Consider the following 24,217-nt stretch of genomic DNA (forward strand, 5'->3'; position numbering starts at 1 on the left):
TCAGCACCTGGGTTTCTGTGATGGTGTCAGTTTTGCCGTGTTGAAAAGGCTGCGGAGCGTGTAGACCTGTATGAAAGCTGCACCTACAATCACCAGGCACTGGATGGAGGACCAGACGGTCACGTAGCTCTTGTTGGCCTCCAGAAGTTCCCGGTCATTCTTCTCTCGGATGCCGCTCCACTGCTGGTACCGTCGCATTGTACGTACCCGCATTGTCAATGTTTGCAACGTGCTCTGGATATCATCCAACGTGCAAGATACACACACAAAAAAAAAAAAAAACATGAGAAAACTATTGACAATTGCAAAAAAAAAAAGACGAAAAACAAACAAAAATGACTAGAATGTCATGATGAAAAATGTTTCTATTGTCAGCGATTCATTCAATAGTTCCATTTGAGTACGACCACATAGCAGTGGCGGATCAAGGGGGAGCACACAGCGGGGCGCCCCCTTTTTTTTTTTGCTAAAACAAAAGAAAAAAATGGGGGAGGGGTGCGTGCGCCCCCCTTTAATTTTGTAAAGGCGCACCCTCTTCCTGGATCCGCCCCTGTACTGTCTTGATATTCTACAAAGATTTTATTGCAAGCGTTGATTATTGGATTGTTCGAGAATCCATTGCATGTCCCATTATTTAGCTAAAAATCTTTTATAGACGGGTGGACAGAAAAGTGAAAAAAAAAGATATTGATCAAAACGGCGATGAATTCAGAGACGTTGAAATAGGTGATCTGTGCATGGATTGATGAGAAGGGCCAAAGTATAAAGTCAAATATGAATTTGATGTAAATTTAACAGCTTACCGACATATTCCCGAGTGATTTCTGCATGCCTTCTTCCAGCTTGTAATAGTCCTTCATGCGTTGCTTGTCGGTCACCGCAAGGTACATTTTGACGTACTTTGGGTAGTATTTTTGATGATTGTTGCCGATACAAAACTGGTAAGTTCCTGAGTTTAGTAAATAACAGGGAGATCATGTGTAACCAATTGCACAGACAGCAATATGGTATAGGCACTTGGGAAAGGAAAGGATAGGCCCTACAGACAGACAAAGCGACAAGCACATTAATACAAACACAAGGGAAACGGAACGGGAGGGCTGGGGTTGCTGCAGCCCCTATACTTTGGGGGTTTATAAAAAAATGGGGGGGGGGTGCTGAAGAAAATAACAACTACCACAACTTTCTGAGAGTTACGTCCTCAAATTCTTCCATTGTTATAAGATCGGGGGAGGGGGATGGGAGGGGAGGGGAAATGGAGGGGTAGGCCTACATACCTTAGACCCAGACCCCCCCCCCCCCAAAAAAAAAAAAAAAAAAAAAAATAGCGTTTCGTATAGTACCTCAAACCATTCATACGTGCCCCTTGCATTTGCATACTTAATTAAAAAACGAGCAAACAATGATAAACAATATTTTCACTACAGGACATTATTACACGAAGTTACTTATAGATCATTGATGGTAGACAGCAAAATGATAGGCATATGATAGACGTGATTACCGTTTAGTGAAATGAAGCCCTCCTTTAGTAAAGACTGTCAACATCATCTCCATACTCTTTACGGTAATTATGTTCTGTGTCCTATAAAACTCAGAACTTTTAGTTCTGTATCAATGCGCTAAGAAACACCTGCTAAGCGCTATACAATGTATATATCATTTTCTTTGCTGTTTGTTTCTCATAGAATTGAGTGGAAAAGATGAATGACAGAGACGCATCTTGAATTGTACGTACGGAAACTATCATTGAACTCGGTTATGTTTATTCACATTTACATAAACTGGTCTTGAAGATCATTATATTGTAAAGTGATTGTAAAGTCTATAAAGAGATGGTCAATGTAATCTATGCAGGCATGTCAGGTAATGTACTACTGTATTATGCTTCAGACAAGACGGACAATAATTACTCTGTCTATAGAACCATATACTATCAATATCTTCTTATTTCATTGTGCTTCGTGCATGATCTGTGACTGATGTGTTACCTGTCACTTCCGCGGTGTGGTAAAACGTTCCCACGTTCGTGTTGTCGTTGTTGTAGAGGACAAGTCCCGTTGGACTCTTTACAAAGCCACTCAGACTAGGTCGTCTGTCCTTTCCTGAAAGCTGTATCACACCCGAACAGAGAGGAGAAAGATGCCTTCAATAATGGACCTTTTCCTGACAATACATTATTGCTTAATCGACTCGCAGTAGCCTGCTTCGAATCTTTCATTCACAGAGCACTTTCACACGACAAATCTATAGTCTATCTAGCAAAATGAGTTTTGGTCATTTTTACCAGACTACACCGTTTTACAACAGGTCATCAAGTTAAAAAAAAAAAGCGCTTATGAGAGAGAATTAGTTTATCTGATATTGAGAGATTAACACTTATAGCAGGCCGAAGTTAAACGTTAGAATATTACCCATAACATACATTATAATCTTATGCACGTACGTGTCTACCATTACAATGTGTCAGTCCTCTCTATTATACCACTACACCTGTCGCTACCTCAACTAAAGTTACCACCACTCAATGATACCATCCTATATTCTGTAAATTACAAGTATAATTATGTATACCTCCACCATGTCCACTCGGAGTTCACATTCACTAATAACACCACGCTGCATCACCATCAACCCACCTATCCGCGCAATAGCGTGTATCTCAGAGGTTATACCTTGTGTGACTGAACACCTGCCTCTCCTATAAGACTGGTTATCTATTAACTATAAGCTAAACTGGAAGTGGTATTACTTTATGAGGGATATTGAAGCCAGTGGGTCAATCTTTTACGTCAGTCTGCAGATGAAATACTACTGCTCCCATCCGTATACCTGTTCTCCCCTTTCCACACGATATTCAAAATATTTAGTTCAGTCGACACTCGCACACGGTGAGATCACACGTATTTTACTGCATTAGCTACTTTTCAGCCACTCGACGAGTTAAAAAAAAACACACCAGCAAACGACCATGAACCCCCCCCCCAAAAAAAAAAAAAAAAAAAACACACACAAAAAACATCAACTCAATCTCTGCATTTTGTTTTGTTCGTTGACATTCAATCAAGATATTACCTGTAACCCTTCGTTTGTTCTCCACATTATTTAATGTCCTTTCATGTTGGCCTAATTCTTGATATCGGAATGTTTTATACCAACTAATCTATGTGAACCTAGGGCTATATACCCTGTATTGGATAACGTATAGGCCTACTCACATTAACACTATGTAAGTGTACTCAGAACAGATATATTTTCAGTGTTGGTAGCTCATTTTATACAAGCATACAAGGCTTTTCTTCAGGTTTGATTGCTTTCCGGTCTGTCCCCGAGGAGGTGACTACAATAAACCATGCGAACTCAAATCAAACTATACGTGACTATGAGACTATTGTGACCTAAAATGTGTACGCGTTGATGGGAAACATTAAAGGTCCAATTTTACCTTTGGGATCAGTGGTTTAAAAATTTTCAAGATATCCGAACATTATTTTCATGAATAAATGAAGTAGGTCTGTTGTATCACAAAACATCCTACTATTTAAAATTTTCGCAATAAAGCCTGAAATATAAGGATATATCAGTATTTTTCTTAAAGACGGTTTAGTCTGGAAACATTGTTATTATAACTGTTGTTTACATTTTGTGTATTTAACAATACTTAACATTGATAATACGGATTCAAATTTTTACAATGGTTACTTCTATCCCTAACTCACATTTTAGAACTATTTGAAAGCACTAATGCTAGGGTTTTGTTTCATCTACAAATGGTAAATTGTACCATTAATACCAAAAGCGACATGGAATACCTTCCAGCCAGCATAAGGCACATACGTATACTTCATTATGACGTATCTCTATATACCCACCTCAAATTCAAAAGCTAGCGAGTTTCCAACCCCTGCATCCTGGAAGAAACATTCAAATTTGGCTGGCATGATGAGGATGGTGGTCATGAAATCTGCCCATGGTCTAGTCTCGAATGTTGGTTTGTACTCCATACCAACAATGCTGATCACAAAGAAGCTGAGAAGGCTCACAACTCGAAATATTGTCTCTTTAGTTACTGCCATGGTGAGGAATAAATGCTGCTTTTCCTTCACGTTGGGTTATAATCATGCGAAGAGCCTTGAGTCAAAAGCTGGACGGGTAGAAATCATTGTTTATAATGCTGGTAACTGTACCATATGTTGTGATTTTCGAGTAGACGTGCGTGGTGCGATATTAGCTGCTTGCTGTCATGACACCACGTGGTCATCAAGTTGTGAATATGTAATGAGCGTGATAACCACAAGCTGGGCAATTAAGTGTGATGTGCTTGATATAGCTTTGCTTTCGAGACGTCAGTCAACACGTCAGGAGTTTTAAGAATACCGGGTACTTATATATATATATATATATATATATATATATATATATATATACATGTATATATATCGACTTGTGATTTTTTTCATGTTTCTTTCTTTCTCTTCATTAGAACCACGAAGTGGTGGTTTCTTTGCGTTATGTCTCATGTCTGCAATCCATGTTCACTTGTGTATGCTCTGTGTGTTATTGTGGTGTCTATGTTATGTATACCACAGTGGTGAATTTCAACGTTCTCTCGCATGTATAGTGACCTCGATCGTATGTAAGATTTCTTTATTTCAGGGCATCTCCTAACACGAGGCCTTCTGGCCTTCTTGTTTTTCTTTTCAATTTGCCATTAGAGCCTTATAATTATATCATACTTATATGTATATATGTATTTATATATATAATCTTTAGTTCAATATAATAAGCAATATAATAATTCATTTAAGAAGCAGTATAAAAGACATCTTTTGTCTTTTTATTGAAATTACATTGACGTATTTAGCAATCCGTCTTATGTTTATCTCTTGTTCTTGTTTTTGTTTTGTTTGTTTGATGTTCTTTTGTGTATCCTCTGTATAAAACTGATTTATGATTTCTGTTAGATTCCAATTCTACATGATTTGTAACAACGGTGTATGCGCGCCTACAGGCCTCATTGGCTTTTTATGTATACACCATTTTCCATTACTTGTTGCCTGCTGTAAGTCGTTGTGGTTTCTTTCATATGTCATTGTTTTTTTATGTTCATCTGTAACAGTGAATGCTTCATTTTGTTTTTATTGTGATTGAAATGGAAATAAACGAATTGAATCGAATTGAATCAATACAATATATTGAACTGAACTATTATGATAATAATTGTGCCTCATTCTAATGTGAACACATTGTTGTGATACAGGAAACGAACATCGGTTGGGGAAAGGAGGCCCTATGCGTCACAACAACAACAAAAGTTAAGTTTCACATGCGTAATTATTGGAATTGGTTGAAGCTCTAGCTATTTCTAGTGCGACATTCCTCATACTGCGCTTTAATACGGAATAAATAAGACGAAAATTAAAAAGAAACTGAGATATAATCACGAAACCGTTAAAGTTATGGACAATAGGTCTATTGGTGAACATCTCAAAGTAATTTGGAGTGATTTTAAGCCGTATAAGCAAGATACTTAAAGAAATACTACTATCATGACTAACTAGGCAAACTGCCATGTCCTATAAATAGTGTTGCATCAGATTCTTTGAAATATTGTCTGCTATGTTAACATTCAATGAATCACTTTGATTAACAATTATCCCGAAAACGATAATTCCTGTCTCAACACATAACGCCATTCTAAGTGGAGTAAATTATGACTGCCAAAACGTGATTATTACGAAAGTGGTATATAGGCAATATAGTTGTGACTGCTCATCTTTGCCAACACACGGGTTTCTTGATTTACCCATACAGACTAGGATTCAGATTTGAACTTCATACATCGATAGAAATACCGCACAAAGATAGCCCGTTTGTGACATTGCAATAGTGCAGTCCCGAGCTAGCTGCCTTGCACACGCCTACCAAAAGGACAAAATGTATGCAATGACTGTAATCAACTTGGACTATTAAGATGTATTTTTACATTATCCGGTCAGGCCTCTGTTGACACGTGTACATAATAATGGAAACAACGGATTATGGCAAACCCAATGATGTTTGCGGGTCGGCTTGTAACGCGCGAAATCACAAAATGCAGCCATGAGCAACCATCATGGGAATTTGCCCATGTGTGCTACAGATCCATGAGTGTAACCAAGGAGGTACTAGTACCTCCTTGGTGTAACGGGAGAAAAGGGTTAGTAAGATAATGTGGGTGACTTCTAAAAATATCAATTGCTTTTCGCTTGGAACCCCCCCCCCCCCAAAAAAAAAAAAAGAAAAAAAGAAAAAAAGAGAGAAGAGTATGATGTATGTAGCCTAATTACTAACTGCTCTCGTGGCCCATTCCGTTGGTTCATTAATATTTTTAAATAACAAATTTTGGTGGCCCGAATAAAAAGGTGAATTAAAAGAAACTAAGTAGCAATCCATTTTAATTGCTGTTTACCCGATAGAGCACCAAAAGTAACCTTTCGAAAATACACATATGGTTGTCCAATGTTTAGTGGCCACGGGCCATCGCCAGAAATAATGTCGAGGCCCTGTATAAATTATGAATCATCATTATCATTATAATCTATGATAATACGTGTATCTCTTGTGTGGGTACGTGCATATGAGTGTGCTATGTGTGCCCGCTCGCGCAAATGTGTATGTGTGTGTGTGTGTGTGTGTGTGTGTGTGTGTGTGTGTGTGTGTGTGTGTATGTGTGTGTGTGTGTGTGTGTGTGTATGTGTGTGTGTGTATGTGTGTGTGTGTATGTGTGTGTGTGTGTGTGTTGGGGGGGGGGGCAGGTGGGTTAAGAAGCAAACTGCATACTAATTTTAATATATGCGTTAAATATATTTGTGGTCTTATTTACCCAGCTTGCCCAGCTGGGTATCACTTCTAGTGGTATTCACTGTTCATCTCGAGGGTGTTGCCCTTATCATCACCCAGCACTGCCCAGGTTGTTCCGTGTTTTCTAAACCTGGGGTAAAACATTACGGTCCAACTCAAGTTTCTAGAGTCGACTGTATTCGAACTTAGTGTGATAATTTTATTTGATGGTATCAAACAACTCATGCAATTGTATAGAGAGTCCCGAAGATTACAGAAATTAGGTTGATCGCAATTATGTAGGCCTATTGAGCAAATTATATTTTGTCCCACTATGTTTCCCTTGACTAGGGTGTGTAAACTGGTAATATATCTGGTAATGCTAGGATGGTATAAACAAGGAGGTTCGAGAAATGGAGTCAGAACAGTCATATTCGCTTTGATCCCATGCTCGAAGCCTCCACTCAAAAATATTTGAAGTATATGTGTCAAACTGGATCTGCCGCTCAGATGCGAAGACAATTGACTCGTGTCTCATTGCATAATCTCCAGCCCCTTTTCAAGGAAGGTATGTCTTTGTGATGGTAATTACTCTTCGCTATCCCTACATGTTACAAACGATGGGCGGTAAACAATGGTAAAGGCAAGGGGGTGCGCGAATAGAAATTGCTCAAATATTGCTGAAATAGATATCAGAATTACTCGACTGTACGTGTTTATATACGCTAATCTGACATATCAATTTATGAAGAACTATACTTGAAGATGATACCATATTAGTTTCATTTGGCGGAAATAAGGAGAAAAGTGATAAAACTGGCTTTTCATGAGGGTACAATTTCAAACACCATCACAAAATGCAGCTCAGATTTACACTTTTGCACATATTTTTAAAGGAATCGACTTTTGTCTTATATGCTTTATCATTAGGTGAAATTTCATTGCATTTGATATATAAACGAGCAGCATATACCCGATATTATGGTAGCGTTAAAAATGAATCTTCAGATTGCTCAGAAAGATGGCGGCTTCAAGCATCGAACATCAAAGGCGCAAAATGCACCTGTGGAATTCTTTTGTCCATCCATAGAAAACTGACAGTTGATTGAATAATTATAGTCAGTTGTAACTCCATCTCTCGAATCTCCTTGGGATGTAAGAATAGTGCTCTTGGAGGCAACGATGACACTGGAAATACCACTCTGGCTATGAAAATGGGATCGTTATCTTTATCTTATATCATCACCTTAATAATACCTACATTTAAATACTGCGGATCAGGAGGAACAGAGTGGTGTATAGCATTTTGTTCCGGGATGTAAGCATCCTCGGGCAATATTCAGACTTGACAGGAGTCAAGAACACTATCAATTCTACTTAATTATTGCTAATTCGTGCTTCACAAGAATCAACCCACCATTCTAATATGAGAAACTGTAAAGCGTTTAATGTAAAATGGCCATGGGTCATCTGAACCATTCAATATGGCCTGGAGTTAAAGGGAACTCAAACCCAAAGAGAAATATGGATTGAGTGAAAGCAGCAACATTTATAAGTAGAACACATCAGTGAAAGTTTGAGGAAAATAGGACAATCAATGCAAAAGTTATGAATTCTTGATATTTTGGTGTTAGTGTTGGTGCTGGATGAGGAGATAGAGGTTATGAGGTTATGTGTGGACAACAAAAGAGAATATAAAGAAAATTCCACAAAAATTCATTTTTCATGAAAATTCCACATTCCATCAGCTAATTGATACTGGCATATTATGTCAAGGGTAGCAATTATTCCACCCTGCTTTCTGAAAGTGGTTAGTCAATTACTCTTTCATAATGCCAGAACCTTTTTTTTTTTTTTTATAGTAGAAAAGAAGGTTATGCACAGTGCCCATCAGGTATCATTTTTTTTTATCATCCTGCAGAAATCTTGGTTAAATCCACTTCAGTTTCACTTCAATTATATAGTTGTCAACGAGTCCCCTCGTTTGAAAGAGTATCGTGGAATGTATAGGTCCCTAATTCAGTATTTTGCTTGAATGTGAAAGAAAAAATCACTAGAAACGTCTCGAGTATCAGGTTCCTAAATGTTGAGTTGCATTAAACAGTAGAATTAATTTCATATCGCGATACCAAATCCCAGGGTGTGAATCTGTAGTTAAACTTCGGTTTTATTGGCTTCTACCATCAAATCAATGAAAGGGGTGTCTCTAAGAATCTGAAACGGCTAGCATTATGTGTATAATGGTTTACTTCCTATGTGGTTCCATGTGGTGGTGGTGGTAGTGGGGAGGGGGGGGGGGGGGGGGGAGCTACAGGCGCACACTGCATCATCGCATGCAAAGCTGCACGAGCGTGCCAAAGATCACGTGATGATGAGATGTCAGGTGACCGGGGCATACGGTACTAGTAATCATTGTCAAACACGGGCGTGGTTTACGTTTTGATTGCTATTATTACGCACTGCTCAGGGTATACCTAGGCCCACCACGTCATGTCACCATCTGCAATTCGAATTCTATCTGAACTCGAAGCATACTGGCATTACAGCAACAGCAACATTTTCGGGTCAGCTGAAGAAAATAAAAGAGATCTTGATTTCTGTCGACACACCTGCACCTGATGCTTGGGTCAGCAGAGCAGCGCAGGTTGTCTAGTGAACGAAGGCTCGGAGTCGTAGCATAGCACTAAGGTAAATACATCATTGTTCCCACAATGTGGACTGTAAATCATGATAATGACTCTCGCTCGAGAGCTCTGCAATGTCATGTAGTCCTATGCCATGGCATGCTATGTATCGCCTGTGTTGCGCAATCTCTTTTTCACTGAATCATGACCATCATCTCATCTCACGCGGTCACCAACGCTTTGCCTATTTGTATTAGTATACTAAACAGACGGTGTCCATAAAAGTGGCATAACGACAAGTCATAGTCCAACACTATGTCTATAGTACACTAACAGACATACAGATTAGTATCGGAATGACGGGGTGGGTATTTGCACATTGACATTCACGTAGTTATTTATGAGTCATGATGTGATGTACAGAAGTGAAAACAGGTTAGCTTAAATACACTTCTTCCGGGTATACGTGAATTAACCGCACCAGCGACTGGTTACCTACAGCTCCCTGGGGGCGGGGTTAGGTATGAATTAACCCCGTCGCGGGGCGCTGTAACACAGTAACAGCCTTTACGGTATGTATTTGTCCGTATGGGGTCGCTGCTGCGGTTAGGTATGAATGTGTTATTACATGGAGATGGGTCTAACCGTTGGCGTTACTCACTGGAGCTGTGGGGTGTCGAAGAATAAGATCCTCCTCTCATCACACCAGTCATCTAAATAAGATTCATAAACTATACGCCAACAGCTTATATATTATGGATTGCATCTTTGGTAAGCCTTTTATTTGACATGGTCGATCACAATATTCAAGAAACTTTGCCAGTATGGAGTTAAGGTGTAGTAGCTCTTGTGTGATTGGTTTAGAACGTGAAGTCATAGTCATACCTTTCAAATAGAAAGCAATATATATGTATCTTTACTGACTTTAGATGATTATCTCTCCTGGGTCCACTTTTATTCATTTTATATATTCATGACTTTCAGTTATCCACAATTTACAAATATTTTGTCTATAGATTATCTTTAATATTTGCTGATGATTCTAGTGTTTTTCTTTCCCACGCGAATCTAATCACTCTCTTGCCAAAGATGAATTCTGCATTGATGGATAACGGGATGTCACTGCTTGGATTTGTGCGAATAAGTTATCATTAAATATCCATAAGACAAGCTATATGCTTTTTATTAATTCACTTAGTGAATTGCCCGGCAATGTCATACTTTACTGACAGTGTTCAAATAAATAGAGTAAATTCCACGAAATTTCTTGGGCTATACGTGTACATTGATGATAATCTTTGTTGGAAATAGCACCTAGTAGTAATCTTACAAAGCTGTTGTCTAGAAATACAGACCCCTGTGTAATACAAATTGAAGTTTTTTTTTTTTCTTCCAAAAAGCATTTAAAAAATGTTATAGATATTCAACTTTGTAATCCTCCCATATCTTAATTATGGCATTCTTGCATGGGGGAACTCACTTGAAAACAGAGACAAGAAAAATATTTATTGTTCAGAAGCGAGTTATTAGAACCATTAATAAATGCAGCTTTTTAGCACATACTGAAAACCTCTTTTATCAAAGTAATCTCCTTAAAGCAGAGGATTTATACAACTATCACATGAGCAGTATTATGTTTGAGTTAGATGTCGGCCTTAATCCCCACGTCGCTTTGTTCACTGTTCAAGAAAAATAACCAAATTCATGGATATTTTACTAGACAAGCATCTTCTTACCATTTGCCTTCTGTCAGAATGAAGGTTGCTTCTAATTCTTTAATTTTCACTGGTCCAAAATTTTTGAATTCTCTTGATTCTGTACTTAGAGAGGGAGGCAGTCTGTCAGTATTCAAACATAAACTAAAACATTTTTTTTTTTTAAACAGATATTGTGTTGAGTCATGGTATTTTCATTATGTATATTTAACCTGAATAATCTCTCCTGATTTCACTTATGCAGGACTTACATTTATATTTATAAAGTCTACATACATGTAAACGATTGGTAATGCTTATAAAGTATTTCTTACGCTCATATGACCTCTGTCTTAATACTCCTTTGTAATCTCTATTTCTTCTCTTTTTCTTTTTCACTATATATTTTCTTTTTTTAGGCTTTCTTATACTCTTGCTTTTGGATCTATAGATATGTTTTATGTTTAAGCAGCTAGTGTTTGTAGTGTGTAGATTGCTTATTTAAGCCAGTTTTTATACTCTTGCCTATCAAACTGTATGTACTTGATAAGCAGTATTCTTTATTTATTCATTTATGCCTTTTTCAGTTGCTAATTAAACCACTGAAGGTTTAATTTAAAATCACATAGGCGCTACCTTATATTTTTCAGAGGAGCCTCACAATACAAACTCTGCTTCAACCAAGGCTACCTCGTCTTTCTTTCCTCTCAAACTCTACTCTGCCACATTCTTGTTTATTTTTGTCTAATTTCTGTACTGTGTGTTAATTTTACATTAATTCATAATAATTCATATTAATACATTAATTCATAAAATAACAACTTTTTGATCAGACACCATTTTGGGTATGTCAATTAGGGTCAAAGGTTATAAATGTTTCATTCCGTATCTCAGTGAATACATGTCCTATCTCTTCCATATGTTTTACATTGATATAGCTGATTCTGGGTGCATGCACTGGTCGGGGAGGAAGGTCTCGAGCCTCGGTGATTAAGTTTGCCTTTTCCTCCCCTGGCAACCAGCAGCATGCACCTGGAACCACCACAATTTTTATATCATGTATTTACGATTTTCTGTTTGTATTTTATATCAGCTTGTATTGTACATTGTATATTGAATTGCCGAATAAATAATAATAATAATAATAATATTCTGAGGCAGTCAAAAAACTCCAAGACTATCTTTTTTTATAGGCCTACCCCATAATGGCCATAATACAACATACAGCCTCTGGTCTGAGACAGAGTAAGACCCACCAAGGAGGGAGATAGAAAGACACACCTTCCTACAATGTAGAAGGACAACATTTCAGCTCCTCAAATCAAGTCTGTCTTTGTGATAGACTGTGTATGATAATATCATAGCTATGGAAATTTTATGGTCATGGATGCAGATGTATATTTTGCGTGTCTGAATTGTGTGTGTGTGTGTGCATGTGTATGAGTGTGTGTGTGTGTGTGTGTGCGTGTGCGTGTGCGTGTGTGCGTGTGTGTGTGTGTGTGTGTATGGTGTTTGTGTATCTGTCTGTGTGTTTCAAAGTCAGTGACTGTTTTCTCTGATAGACACACATACACAAACACCTCCCAATTGCCATTCTCTTCTTTTTTTCCTTACATATCACATTAAACACTATCTATGGTGAAAACAAAACAAAACAACAACAACAGACTTTTGAACACTGGGATATAAGTTTTCTAGTACCATTTTAATCTTCTCACATCATCTCTGCCCTCCATGCTCAGATATAATATGTTTTTTTTATGTGACCTCCATTATGTATAATCGTTTCTTATGAAGTCAAATGGGGATTGAGCTTTTGATCCTAGCAGAATCTTTGTCAAAGGAACATGGTAATTTTGGCTCTGAAAAAGATTCTGCTAGGGTAGGTGTTGCTGAGTCCCCTAGAGACTTCTTTTTACTCCACTGACTTGCCACTATTTTGATGATTATTTTTCAGCAGCTTTTTGTGCCACATCTTTTCTTTCATTGATTGTTTTTACAGATCTGTGTAGAAAATCCTGTCTCAGAATTGACAACCAGATGGCCAGTGGAAGTGAAGCAGACATGATGTCGAGATACAAGGCATCCATGTTGCTGAGTGGTGTGGGGGACGCGATGGGGTACAGATCTGGGTCCTGGGAATTCAACTTTGTTGGAGCCGACATCCATAAAGAGGTGACAGCCCTGGGAGGAGTGACCAAGTTAAAGGTCAAGTGTAAGAAACTGACTTTAATTCTTACGTTATGTACTGTAGTACTACAATACAAGTTAACATAGTGTTTAGAGTGCTGTGAGGACCATACTGGTGAGGCAAATCTGGCTAGATACAGTGAGGACCTTGGTGAGGATTTGGCTTGGCTAACTTAGAATTTATATCGCTTTCTCTAGACAGGGATGTACCTTAGAAATGTTTCAGTGTATTGGTATAAACTTGATACACTTCCTTATACTGCATACTTATTTTGTATGGGAAGAGTTGTTCCATGGGGTTGAGGGACGGGAGAAAATATTACGGTTTCACAATTTTTTTTTTTTTATTATTAGTTCTCTAGTGGCTCTGGGAAGGCCCTTTATTAATGCGATTTATTTTATCTACATACAACAATATATGTATCCTCCCATAAAAGCTGAGAAAGGAAAATATCAGTCTTTTAAAACTAAATTAACCCATTCCTTACAGGAACATGGTATACCAGGTTTCCGTGGGAGCAACTGATATACGGGAACCTGGTATTCCCAAGATGAAGACAAGAGTGTCTGCTTTCGTGGCCTAAATTCATGCTTCTTTGTGTTATAAAGTCCCCGAAAATGGGTTTGATAAAAAGCTTAGAGTTTATTCTATCAGCACTTTTTCTCTTTCTGTTGGAAGAATTTGTATATCACAGTATTTTTTACCTTTATTCTGATTTTGTTTGCCCTTGCTCTACTACAAAACTCGTAAGAACATACGAGCAATCAAAGCTGATCACAGTAGATATCTTAGTTCGCTGACCCCAGTCATCGCATTCTGGTGCCTGATTTGTGTAGAACAAAAGAGTCTGTGAGCCCATCAGCGCACGCTCTATTCATACATTGCACCCGATCGATATTTCTATTGTTCAAGGGCACATGTAGTTGACCTTGGGGAGTTGATGCACGCACCGCTTGACTGCTTTCGCACAGGTGGATTAGCAACCTGTCCGTTTCTGTCAAAGGGCAAAAAGAATCTCGTTTGGGGACATTGAAGGTATTTAGAGAATTGCGGAAGGAACGGGTTAAAGATTCTCCTATTTGAAGTTGAAAACTATAAATTCTCTGGCTTCATTACAACCATGAAGACTTGGTAATAGACAAATTTCTCTGTGGTTAATCATCGACCTTTTCCTTATTTTCTGTCTCCAGTGCCTGCATTTCCAGTGAGTGATGATACAGTACTTCATCTTGCTACAGCCAGAGGTAAGAATATCAATCTGTTTTTAAAAGAGATTTAAACCCAAATTATTTTTATGTGGATTGAGGGAATGCATGCACATTATTGTGGAAAATCTGACAATTCTTTCAAATGTTAACAATTTTAACAGTTTTGGTGCCACCATTGTAGGATGAAAGGACTACAACAATTTGTGACATCATGCATGGACAGAAAATATAAGAAAAATCAATGTATTTTCACTGTATAATGAGAGAGCACCTACATCTTTTAGAAGGCGGGGGAAACGATATTACCCAAAATGTATGTCAGTAACGAGTCAAGGGAATGTGCACTATTCATATTAAGTCATAAAAAAACCCAATAACAACAAAAACTTATTCAGGAGGAAGGGCAGAGGAGGGGAGAGCAACAAATGTAAAGTTACTCCAACCTTTTTTTGAGATAGCATTACACAAGATAGCATTTAATACAAGGGAGACTAGCCTATAATGCTCTACAACTACTCTCAATATCACATGTAACTTTCACCACAATTACAAGCACAATTTAACACTTCTTTTTCTGCCGATTTTGATATTCATAGAAAGATATTTTAGGCACTAAATGATAAGTTCAATGAATGAACAAACCCTTACCAATGTATATTCAGTGGACACAATCATTTTCTATCTCTGAATTTCTTCAATTTTCAGCTCTTCTTAGTGGCAAGCCTGTTGGGGAGAAACTGTTCTTGGAGCTTGCTGGAGAATACTACCAAGGCAGCAAAGATATGAGTGGTCGCGCACCGGGTATGAATAATTAATCTGTCAGATATTTATTTTTTTTTTATATTGATATCTTACAGTACCACTCAATTATTCTGATGTTTACATGTCAATTTTGGTTGTATTCTATAATTGTAGCAGAAAAGGAAAGTAATATATTGTGCATTTTTCGTTCCTACAAAAATGTTTGATATTAAAGAACATTGACACTGTCTTTTCTATGAAGTAACTCTGAGTAGAATAGAGCTATTAACATATCCTCAAAAGCTGTATCATGTTGAGAGGTCTGAAATTTGTGATAGGCACCAAAGATACCAATTTCTTAAAGGGACATTCCAAACGATTTTCATAATTTCACATCATGTAGTACATAAATCGACAACTCCATGTATAGATTTGTGGAATTTATTGTGGTTCTTGATCAGAGAAACAATACTTTGAAAAATCTTCAACAAATTACACTGCACTAGGATGATGACATAGGAGGTTCACATATTTCAGAAATGTAGCAGTGTAATTCCATTACAATACCGCTTGTTTGAGAGTTCACCTGTGTATAATCTATGCATGCCTTCTTCTTTTGTTCTGCTTCCTTGAGCCCTAACTCATGCATACTTATGGTGACTCTGCTATGTCATCATCCTTGTTCATTGCAATTTGTTATGTTCTAAATTTTGAAAATATTCTTATTCTTCATCCCAGTTATCATAAATTCTGAAACTCTATCATCAGTATACTGTAAAACGAGGAATTTTCGCGTGCATTTTAATTTCGCGAATTTCGCGAGCGCCAAAATTCGCGAAATTAAAATGCACGCGAAAGCTTTTGTCTACACTACATGCATTGAACACCAGTGGCAATTCGCGAAAATTTCATGTCACGAAAAGGGCTGTCGGCTCCAATTCGCGAAAATTTCATGCCGCGAATATATCATGTTTTACAGTAACTAATTCATAGTTGTTCAAATGCAAAAATCTGAAAATCATCCAGAGGTCTCCTTTAATGAGAGTTCCATCTTTCTTTTCAAGGGCATTAATTAGTTGTTTTACACTCTACCCTCAGTATCAATCATTACTGGAAAACTAGGGAATGCATCAAAACTGTGAAAAAGTTATGAAGCTATTACTCTTTGAACTCTGATTGGATTAAAATGTAAATCCCCATCATATGCCACATGATATTTTCCAGGAGGCACAACACTATCATCCATCAGCAAGTTCAAACTTAGCCGACCAGGTGGATACATTGTTCCCTTCAACAAAAGGTGAGAAATTTGCTGGAATATGACATTCTAGTTTATAATTCTCACAGGGCTGAGAGGATAGCAGAGAGTTTGTTGGCTGACATCAAGATTACAAATGTTTATTTGAATTTGATGATGCATCCAGTAGATATAATTCAACCATGGTAATTTTATTACCGATGTTCAGTTGTGAGTGTATTGGGTGATATAACACTTACAGGTTTTGCACCTGTAGTGCGGTAAATAGCAATTGCATTTAATACAAACTTAGACTTCGCATTATATGATTTATCAGGTTTTAGCCTGTAAGACATAGTACAGTTCGACCTCGATTATTCGGCCATGTCGGGACCGGCACTCATCTGGATAAGCGAATAGGCCGGATATGGGAGACACAATGTTGATGTATATCCATAGCTGCCGTCCAAGCTGCCATCCCAGTGCACTGGCAGCTAGGCAGGTAGCGCCGTGATTTACTGACAAGTTTTCCATCCATGTTCTTACGGTGAATTTAAAGATCATGACTGCTTACTTTTATGATGATAATGTGGTGTGAATTTATGTTAGTTCTGTCGGGAATATTGTGGGTAAATCGTGTGAGTTTTGTAGAAATTTTAATTGAGTTTGAAGTCACTGTTTTTTTCTCAATTTTTGGATGAAAAAAAAAAGTCCTTCACTGCGTGAATGCGTCCAGATAATAGAGATTTCTGGATATTCCAAAGGAGGCCGGATAATCGAGGTCAAACTGTATGTGTATGTATACACCTTTGAATAGATATTACCCTGCGTGTCATGTATCAAGTTCTAAAGAATTCTAAACTCTGTATACTGAAAAGTATAATGTCAATTGACTGCTTTTATGTACATTGATGGCATTTGACATGTGAGGATCTGGTCATATAGTGTACTAATGAGTGACCTGTGAATATATATTGCATGACATCTGCACAGAGTGAATGAAAGGCCCATGCAGTTGTGTATTCTGAATAAATGCATGTGCCATTAGCTACATTCTTGATCCTGTTGTAATTTGTGTGATGCTTGCTTGAAAAATGACTATTCTCAGGACAATTTGTCCATGTACAGATTACACCAAAGCTGAAATATTAATATCCAGAAAATGCTGTCATTTGACAGTGCTCAGTCTTTGAGGTAGCATTTTCTAAAGTTTAAAACATACTGTCCTATTTTTTTTCATTATGCTCTTAGTAGATGGGAAAATGAAAAACAAAAACAAATATATTATGTAGAACAAACACAATCAAACGCACACACACAGAGGCAGAAAATAATTTAAACAAGAAAAACAAACAAACCTCTGTGAAGAAAATAGCTCTAGGGAAGTACAAGACCAAAAAAAAAAATATATGATCAATATCTCTTTAAACAGGATATGTTTTCTTCTCCTTTTTGTTTGTTTGTTTTTTCTTGTAGAGGTGGAGGCTGTGGGGCGGCTATGAGAGCAATGTGCATTGGTCTTCGCTTTCCAAGACCGGAACAGCTCCCAGATCTCATAGCGGTCAGCGTGGAGGCTGGACGCATGACCCACAATCATCCCACAGGCTACCTGGGTTCCTTTGCAGCAGCTTTCTTTACATCGCTAGCAATCCAAAATGTTGCAATCACAAGATGGGGAAGCCATCTCCTGAACTCTCTTGGTGACGTCATGAAGTACATCAAGTCTGTAGGGAGAGATGTGACAGAGAATGAAAAGGCATGGTCATACTTCACTGACAAGTGGCAAGGATACCTGAAGGAGAGAGGTCTTGACAAGTCTGTAGAAGAAGGAAAAGAGCCAACAGTTATGTTTCCAGAAAAATATGGAGTGGTAGAGAGAGATGCCTTCTACAAGAGTGTCAGCTTCGGTGGCTGGGGAGGATCAAGTGGACATGATGCCCCAATGATTGCGTGAGTTTCCTTTTGCCAGTTGATTGGATTTCCTATAAAGTGTAGATTCAAAGAAAGTTGTATTAATTAAAGTGACAATAATACATGACAAGATTGTTCTTTGTTTTGAATAGAGGTAATTCTTTTATATAATCATTGATGAATTATCATGAGTTTGGTGAGTTCAAATTAATTAAAGTGGTATATTTCAAGGAAGTTCTGCATTGCTGTAACAGCTGAGGTGATTGGTATATCATAAAGATGGACCTGACTTTATGGAAATACAATGTAGTTTGCAGGAGCAAAATATTAAGAAAGTTGATATGTTACTAAATGATATCTAGGAAATACCTCATAGGGTTAGTTGGCAGCTCACCCTATTTCTGTGAGCAACAAGATCCTGCTCGAGTACGTACGCCCATGATTTTTTATCATGGCTACTACTAAAACACTGATCAATTCAGTGCTTATTTACGTCGATGTAGGGCAATTTGTCAATCAGTTGCAAAGATTGAATTGATTCCTTTTTGAAACACACTGTTATGTTGATTTGTACTGTATATGCCAAATATTTTGCAAGGTTTTTATTTTCGCGAATTTGGGTGCTATTCGCGAAATTGAAAATATTATGCGAAAATATTGATTCTGATTACGATGTGGATGTGACATACGCGTGTACATTTCTCCGTTCAGTGCAGGACTCCACGATCGCGAAATCGTTGGTAATTCCCGATTTGCGAAAATTTTGACTCGCAAAATATATGGCGTATACAGTTTATGTTATCTATCCCTCTGCACCTCAGAATAGTAACACTAGAGTAATGGCACATAATAAGTCCTTTTTATTATCATTATCATTTAATTTCATTTACCAAGATACTGTACAGTTCCACTGTTATGGAATGAAATGAGCTTTGTTTGTTCAGTGATACTCAAACACTTGTGGTTATTTTGTAATGTTATTATGTTGTCACATTCTTAAATTGTTCATCCCTTTTATTCAAAAGTCATCGTAAAAAAAAAAGAATAATAACTGTCTTCCCTCATGGTCATGTGGGGGCGCTGTGACATAGTGAATGGGACACTGTACTTGACACTCAATCGGAGGTTCCAACTTGAAATCCCGTCAAGTGGCTATATCCCGAGACAAAATATTTCTTTACCAACCATGTCCCTCTCGACTTAGGTGTATAACGTGGGTACCTCGCAGTGCTGGGGTAATAACATTGGCAGAGACTCCAACCCTATGCACCTTCTGATCTGGAGATTCTCCCGCCTGAAACCCCTAGCAAACGGAAGACTCCAACTTGATGTGCGCAAAGCGCACATCACGAGCATGAAGTTCCTTGCGGTCTAGGGTTCTAGATGCTGTCTTGTGATATCTAAGGCTTATTTTTCAACATACAATGAAATTAAGTAAGAAATCATTTCAAGCGGGAGAAATTCAATCTCAAGCGGGAGAACGGGAGATTCTGCAAAAATGGGCTTTTGGCGGGAGATCTCCAGTCGAAAGCGGGAGAGTTGGAGTCTTTGCATTGGCAGGGCTGTCTGGCAAAACAATGGCAACACTTAGGAGGCTGTCCTGGATGGAGAAGATCAATTTCTATGATCATTTTTACCATTATCATTGTTGTTGATGTTTCCTTGACAGATATGATGCATTGCTAGGATGTGATGGAAGCTGGGAGGAGCTGTGCCATCGAGGAATGCTACATGGGGGAGATAATGACTCTACTGGGGTGATGGCTGGCTGCTGGTGGGGCGCCCTCTATGGTATGGAGGGAGTACCAAAGTGTAATTATGAGGTGAGTTGAAGAGTCTTGTATAAGATATACCTTGGCATAAAGAGGACTGACTGTGAATTCTCAGTATCACCAATACCTAGGGGCCATGCGCAGAGCAGTATTTTACGCTGTAGATGCATTATGGGAGAGCTCAGGAGACAAACTTGTCCCAGCTTTGGCTGCACGTGCACTCAGGTCACATCCAGTCTTTATCCAGGGATATTTTTTATTGGAAGATTTCTTCGCTTTCCATCATGTGACCTGCACACTGAAGCCTTGCAGTTGTGAACTATGACTCTAGTGACCGCAAATCCTTAAATTTAGAAACTTTCAACTCTTTAAAAAAAAAAAGGTAATTTACGAAAAAGTAGACAAATATTGAAACTCCATTGAAATGTATGGGTACTGTGATGTGCGCAAGACCACCGGAAGCAACAATGGCACTGAAGAATCCCACAGTGTATCTTTGATGGGGCTCTGCAGCGTGTGCAGAAGTTTTCTGTGCATTGGTGATACCAAGAATTGCCATGTGTACAAGTCTAGAGGGTCCAGTGTTTTTATGTCAGCCAATACTTTCATCAGTTTGTATACATCAATTGGGATGATAGGATAAGAATAGAAGTAAATCCATCAAATTAGAAAAACATTTATGTAACCCTGCATCACAACACCACCAAAAACTTGCCAGAAATGGACTTTCAGTTAAGGGCAGATTCTGAAAGACCAGACTCCAAGCTTTAGAATGATGTACAAATAGAATTTCAATATCAATTTCAAAATACAAATAGAATTTCCTTAGCTGTCTAAATAATGAAGAGAAAGTACAGACTTTAGGAAAGTGTGTACTGAGAAAAGAGGCTTTGAAGTTTAAGGTGTATTCAAGTGCCTAACACGCCAGGCTGTGCGCTGTGCGGTGAATGGGGCAAAAACAAAATGAAAAACTCTATTCAGAAACAACAGTATAGGGATTATCAGATTAAGATGAAAGTTTGCACACTTTATTAGCACATTCTATTTATGACTAATGCTGACTTTCAAAGCAGTAGCATCTTATCAATGGTTATAAGAGTTCGAAGCAAAACGTGTGAAGGGTTTTAAAAAATGGATAGGGGCTGCTATACCATACCTAGTTCGGCCGTCAGATGGTAAAATGGTCTATCTCGAAAATTGCTGTTCTGAGAAAAATGACTTTAAAGTTTAGAGGTTTGAGCTTTTTTAGGAGATGGGTATAATGCATTTTTAGCAATGGGACAAGAAGAAGCATATTAAACACTGATAACTGAAGAATTTTGTGCTTATTTGGGGTTTTAATTATAAAATAAATGAAATTTTTTTCTCGATAGCACCATTGGAAAGAGCACCCTCACATGTCCCAGAAAGTGAATTTACCTCAAAAAAATTTTTCGAGTTAGACCGTTTTACCATCAGATGGCTGAGTTACACTATTCTACAAAAATAGTAATAATAATAATAAAAAAAGGCCATAAAGCACAGTTTCCCTTTTGTTATATATTTCCAAACTTGAAAATTATGTAGAAGAATTGCTTTTTCAAAAGATATTAAAAAAAAAAATTACTAGGTTAACCTATTTCACCTATTTTCAGTCCTCACATAAAACCAGGTGATGTGACTTTTGTAGGTTTTGTGATGCATGGTCACATTTATGTACATGGTGAGCTTTAAACATTTGGAAGTCCTATGTTCTTTGTAGGTGTTCATGTGGAGGAGAGTCCAAACTGCCCAGGGACAGTAGGTTGTGGTATACCAATATCTAATATTTTAGACATGGTGTGCCTCAAAACAGTTTCCTTGTATATATGATGCTTTAGCACTGGTCATATCAATGAAAGAACTACATGTATCTAAAAGGATGATTAAATGAGCCTTTTTTTAATTAATTGCGAAAAGTTTGCTAAGATAAAATGCATGTCGAGGCAATAACAGCTTTGGCCAAATAGAGTAAACTTGGTCAGCCTGTTTTTATGTTGTATACTCAACTCTATCTGTTTAGACATGTGTCAATTTCTAAAGGTGAATGGCAATGTCCACTCAACTCCTGGTGGCAATTTTATGTTTGTGTGTGTATGCGTGTGAGTATGTGTGTATGTATGTGTGTTTGTGTTATGTGATTGCTTGTATCGTTGCATTGTTGTAAATAATGATATTTCAGTATCTCGTTGACCAGAAATCTGCTCAGTAGTGCATCACTTTTAAACTCTTATTTCATCTGATCATCTTTCCACAGAACCTGGAATATGGCAACAAATTAGAAGAGTGTGGAGAAAAGCTCTACAAGTTAAGTTAATAAAGCTGCTTCATAGAACAGTCTGTTAGAGTGTACGTCGTATGCAAGCAGCTCCCAAGGTCAACTCTACCAAGTTACCATGGTAAATGCAGATGTAAACTATGTCTTTTACAATTACGCTGTGCTTAGCCTTGCAATATTTTTTTAATTCTAGAAATATCATGTGGAAAAATTTATATGGCTATAGTGTAGTGTTATTTTAGTGCATATTGTCTTTATATTCATCCAGAAAGCACATTCTTGTCAAAAAAAGAGAGACATACACTATTTGAAATATTCACACAGAAGGTCCCAAAGAGAGAAAGTCATTTAGCTTGGATGTAATGACATGGAAACATTAGACCGTCATGACTCATTTGTGTCAGGTTGTTTGTGCAATGTGAAGCTTTTATGCAGTAATCCCACAAGTTCTTTAGGTAGACATCATGGCATTTCTTTCTGCTCTGAGTGCATCAGGGATGTTAGTCTTTTGTTCTAAACATCTGCCAAGGCTAGTGATCTCTAAACCAGTCTAAAGTAGTTGATCATATCGAGTTTGTAATCATGACTACATTCAGTCAGTGATATCTCTGTCTGCCTCAAGACTTAGGAACAAGAAGGTGAAATGTTCTGCCTGTCATTTTTCTTGCAGGATTTATACACTCAGGCTTTCTGTTAGGAAAAAGTGACATTAAAATTCTGTAGAACACCAGAGCCACTGGTATTGTTGTATCATTGTGCAATAATAGTCTTCTTATGATACGTGATCACCCAGCTCAAAACCAACAAAGGGTTGGCCAAAATGAATTTACACTTTTTATGTACAGATGTAGTTTAAGAAAGTAAGATGTAATCTTCAAAATGCTGTACAACTTGTCAAGATTGGACTGCCCTAACCTACATGTATTCAAAAAATTGACTGAAAGAAGAGAGAGTTAGGAAGTGCAGTTTAATACAGAGGGAGAAAAGAGGATTTAAAGAATTGAGTCACTCAGGCATTCAGTGTAGATGCATTAATTAAAACATGTTCTATTTCCAAGTGAAAGCAGCACCTGCCCCAAAAAATTATGGTCCAGAAAAAAAATGCTAATGTCTGGATTTTTTTTTCTGTTTTAAGCCACCAAATTTTGACAGAAATAGAGAAAAAGTTTACTTTCCCACCAAAGACAAACATGACAAATTTGAGTCACTCAACCAAAATGACTGTTTTGGTTCATTACAGAAAATCCTAATCTGCGACTTTTTGAGGGGTTTTAAGCTGGGTGATCACATAATATGATGTAAGCGTACTCTGGGTCGTAGAGCAGACACTGTTTGAATCTCCTTCAATTATTCCCAAAACTTCAAGCATTTTCAAATATCACTTCCTAAATGTAGAAATCATCCACTGATTTACATTACAAAACTGATCCACTGACACTTTGAAACTCAAAAAAGCCAGCATACCTCTGACAGAAAGTTTGTATAAGTATTTTAGTAGTACCATTCCTTGTTTTGTCATGTAAAATAGGATATACATCTGTATTATATTTTTAGTAACACCATATAAGTGATCATATTTATTTTTGTTACAACTGTTTGTGAAATACATAGAGATACACAAGTGTGTTACATCAAGCTATACAAGTTGTAGCTGTGTATATTTCAATCTTGTCATTTAGTGTTTATATGTGATGCTAGCAAATCAAAGTGTGCAGCAGAAT

The 24,217-nt window shown here is 37.6% G+C and overlaps 2 protein-coding genes across 2 annotated transcripts; one reads left to right on the plus strand and one right to left on the minus strand.

The window, feature by feature from the left end:
• LOC139735991 (transmembrane emp24 domain-containing protein 6-like) lies at window positions 1–4,228 on the minus strand. Its single transcript, XM_071646743.1, has 4 exons — window positions 3,873–4,228; window positions 1,992–2,112; window positions 804–949; window positions 1–234 (listed from the first exon to the last, which is right to left on the minus strand). Exons 1-4 carry the CDS (start codon window positions 4,074–4,076, stop codon window positions 1–3), a joined length of 705 nt encoding a protein of 234 aa, XP_071502844.1. The 5' UTR covers window positions 4,077–4,228.
• Window positions 4,229–13,194: 8,966 nt separating this feature from the next.
• LOC139735992 (ADP-ribosylhydrolase ARH1-like) lies at window positions 13,195–24,016 on the plus strand. The gene is made up of 7 exons (XM_071646744.1): window positions 13,195–13,355; window positions 14,522–14,575; window positions 15,245–15,340; window positions 16,505–16,580; window positions 17,994–18,467; window positions 20,098–20,251; window positions 22,476–24,016. The coding sequence occupies exons 1-7, from the start codon at window positions 13,205–13,207 to the stop codon at window positions 22,533–22,535; spliced, it is 1,065 nt and encodes a 354-aa protein (XP_071502845.1). The 5' UTR covers window positions 13,195–13,204; the 3' UTR covers window positions 22,536–24,016.
• Window positions 24,017–24,217: the final 201 nt, after the last annotated feature.

This window comes from Diadema antillarum, unplaced genomic scaffold (genome assembly GCF_040938485.1).
Source record: "Diadema antillarum isolate AM-2024a unplaced genomic scaffold, OU_Dant_1.0 seq00000616_RagTag, whole genome shotgun sequence".
Lineage (NCBI taxonomy): Eukaryota > Metazoa > Echinodermata > Echinoidea > Diadematoida > Diadematidae > Diadema > Diadema antillarum.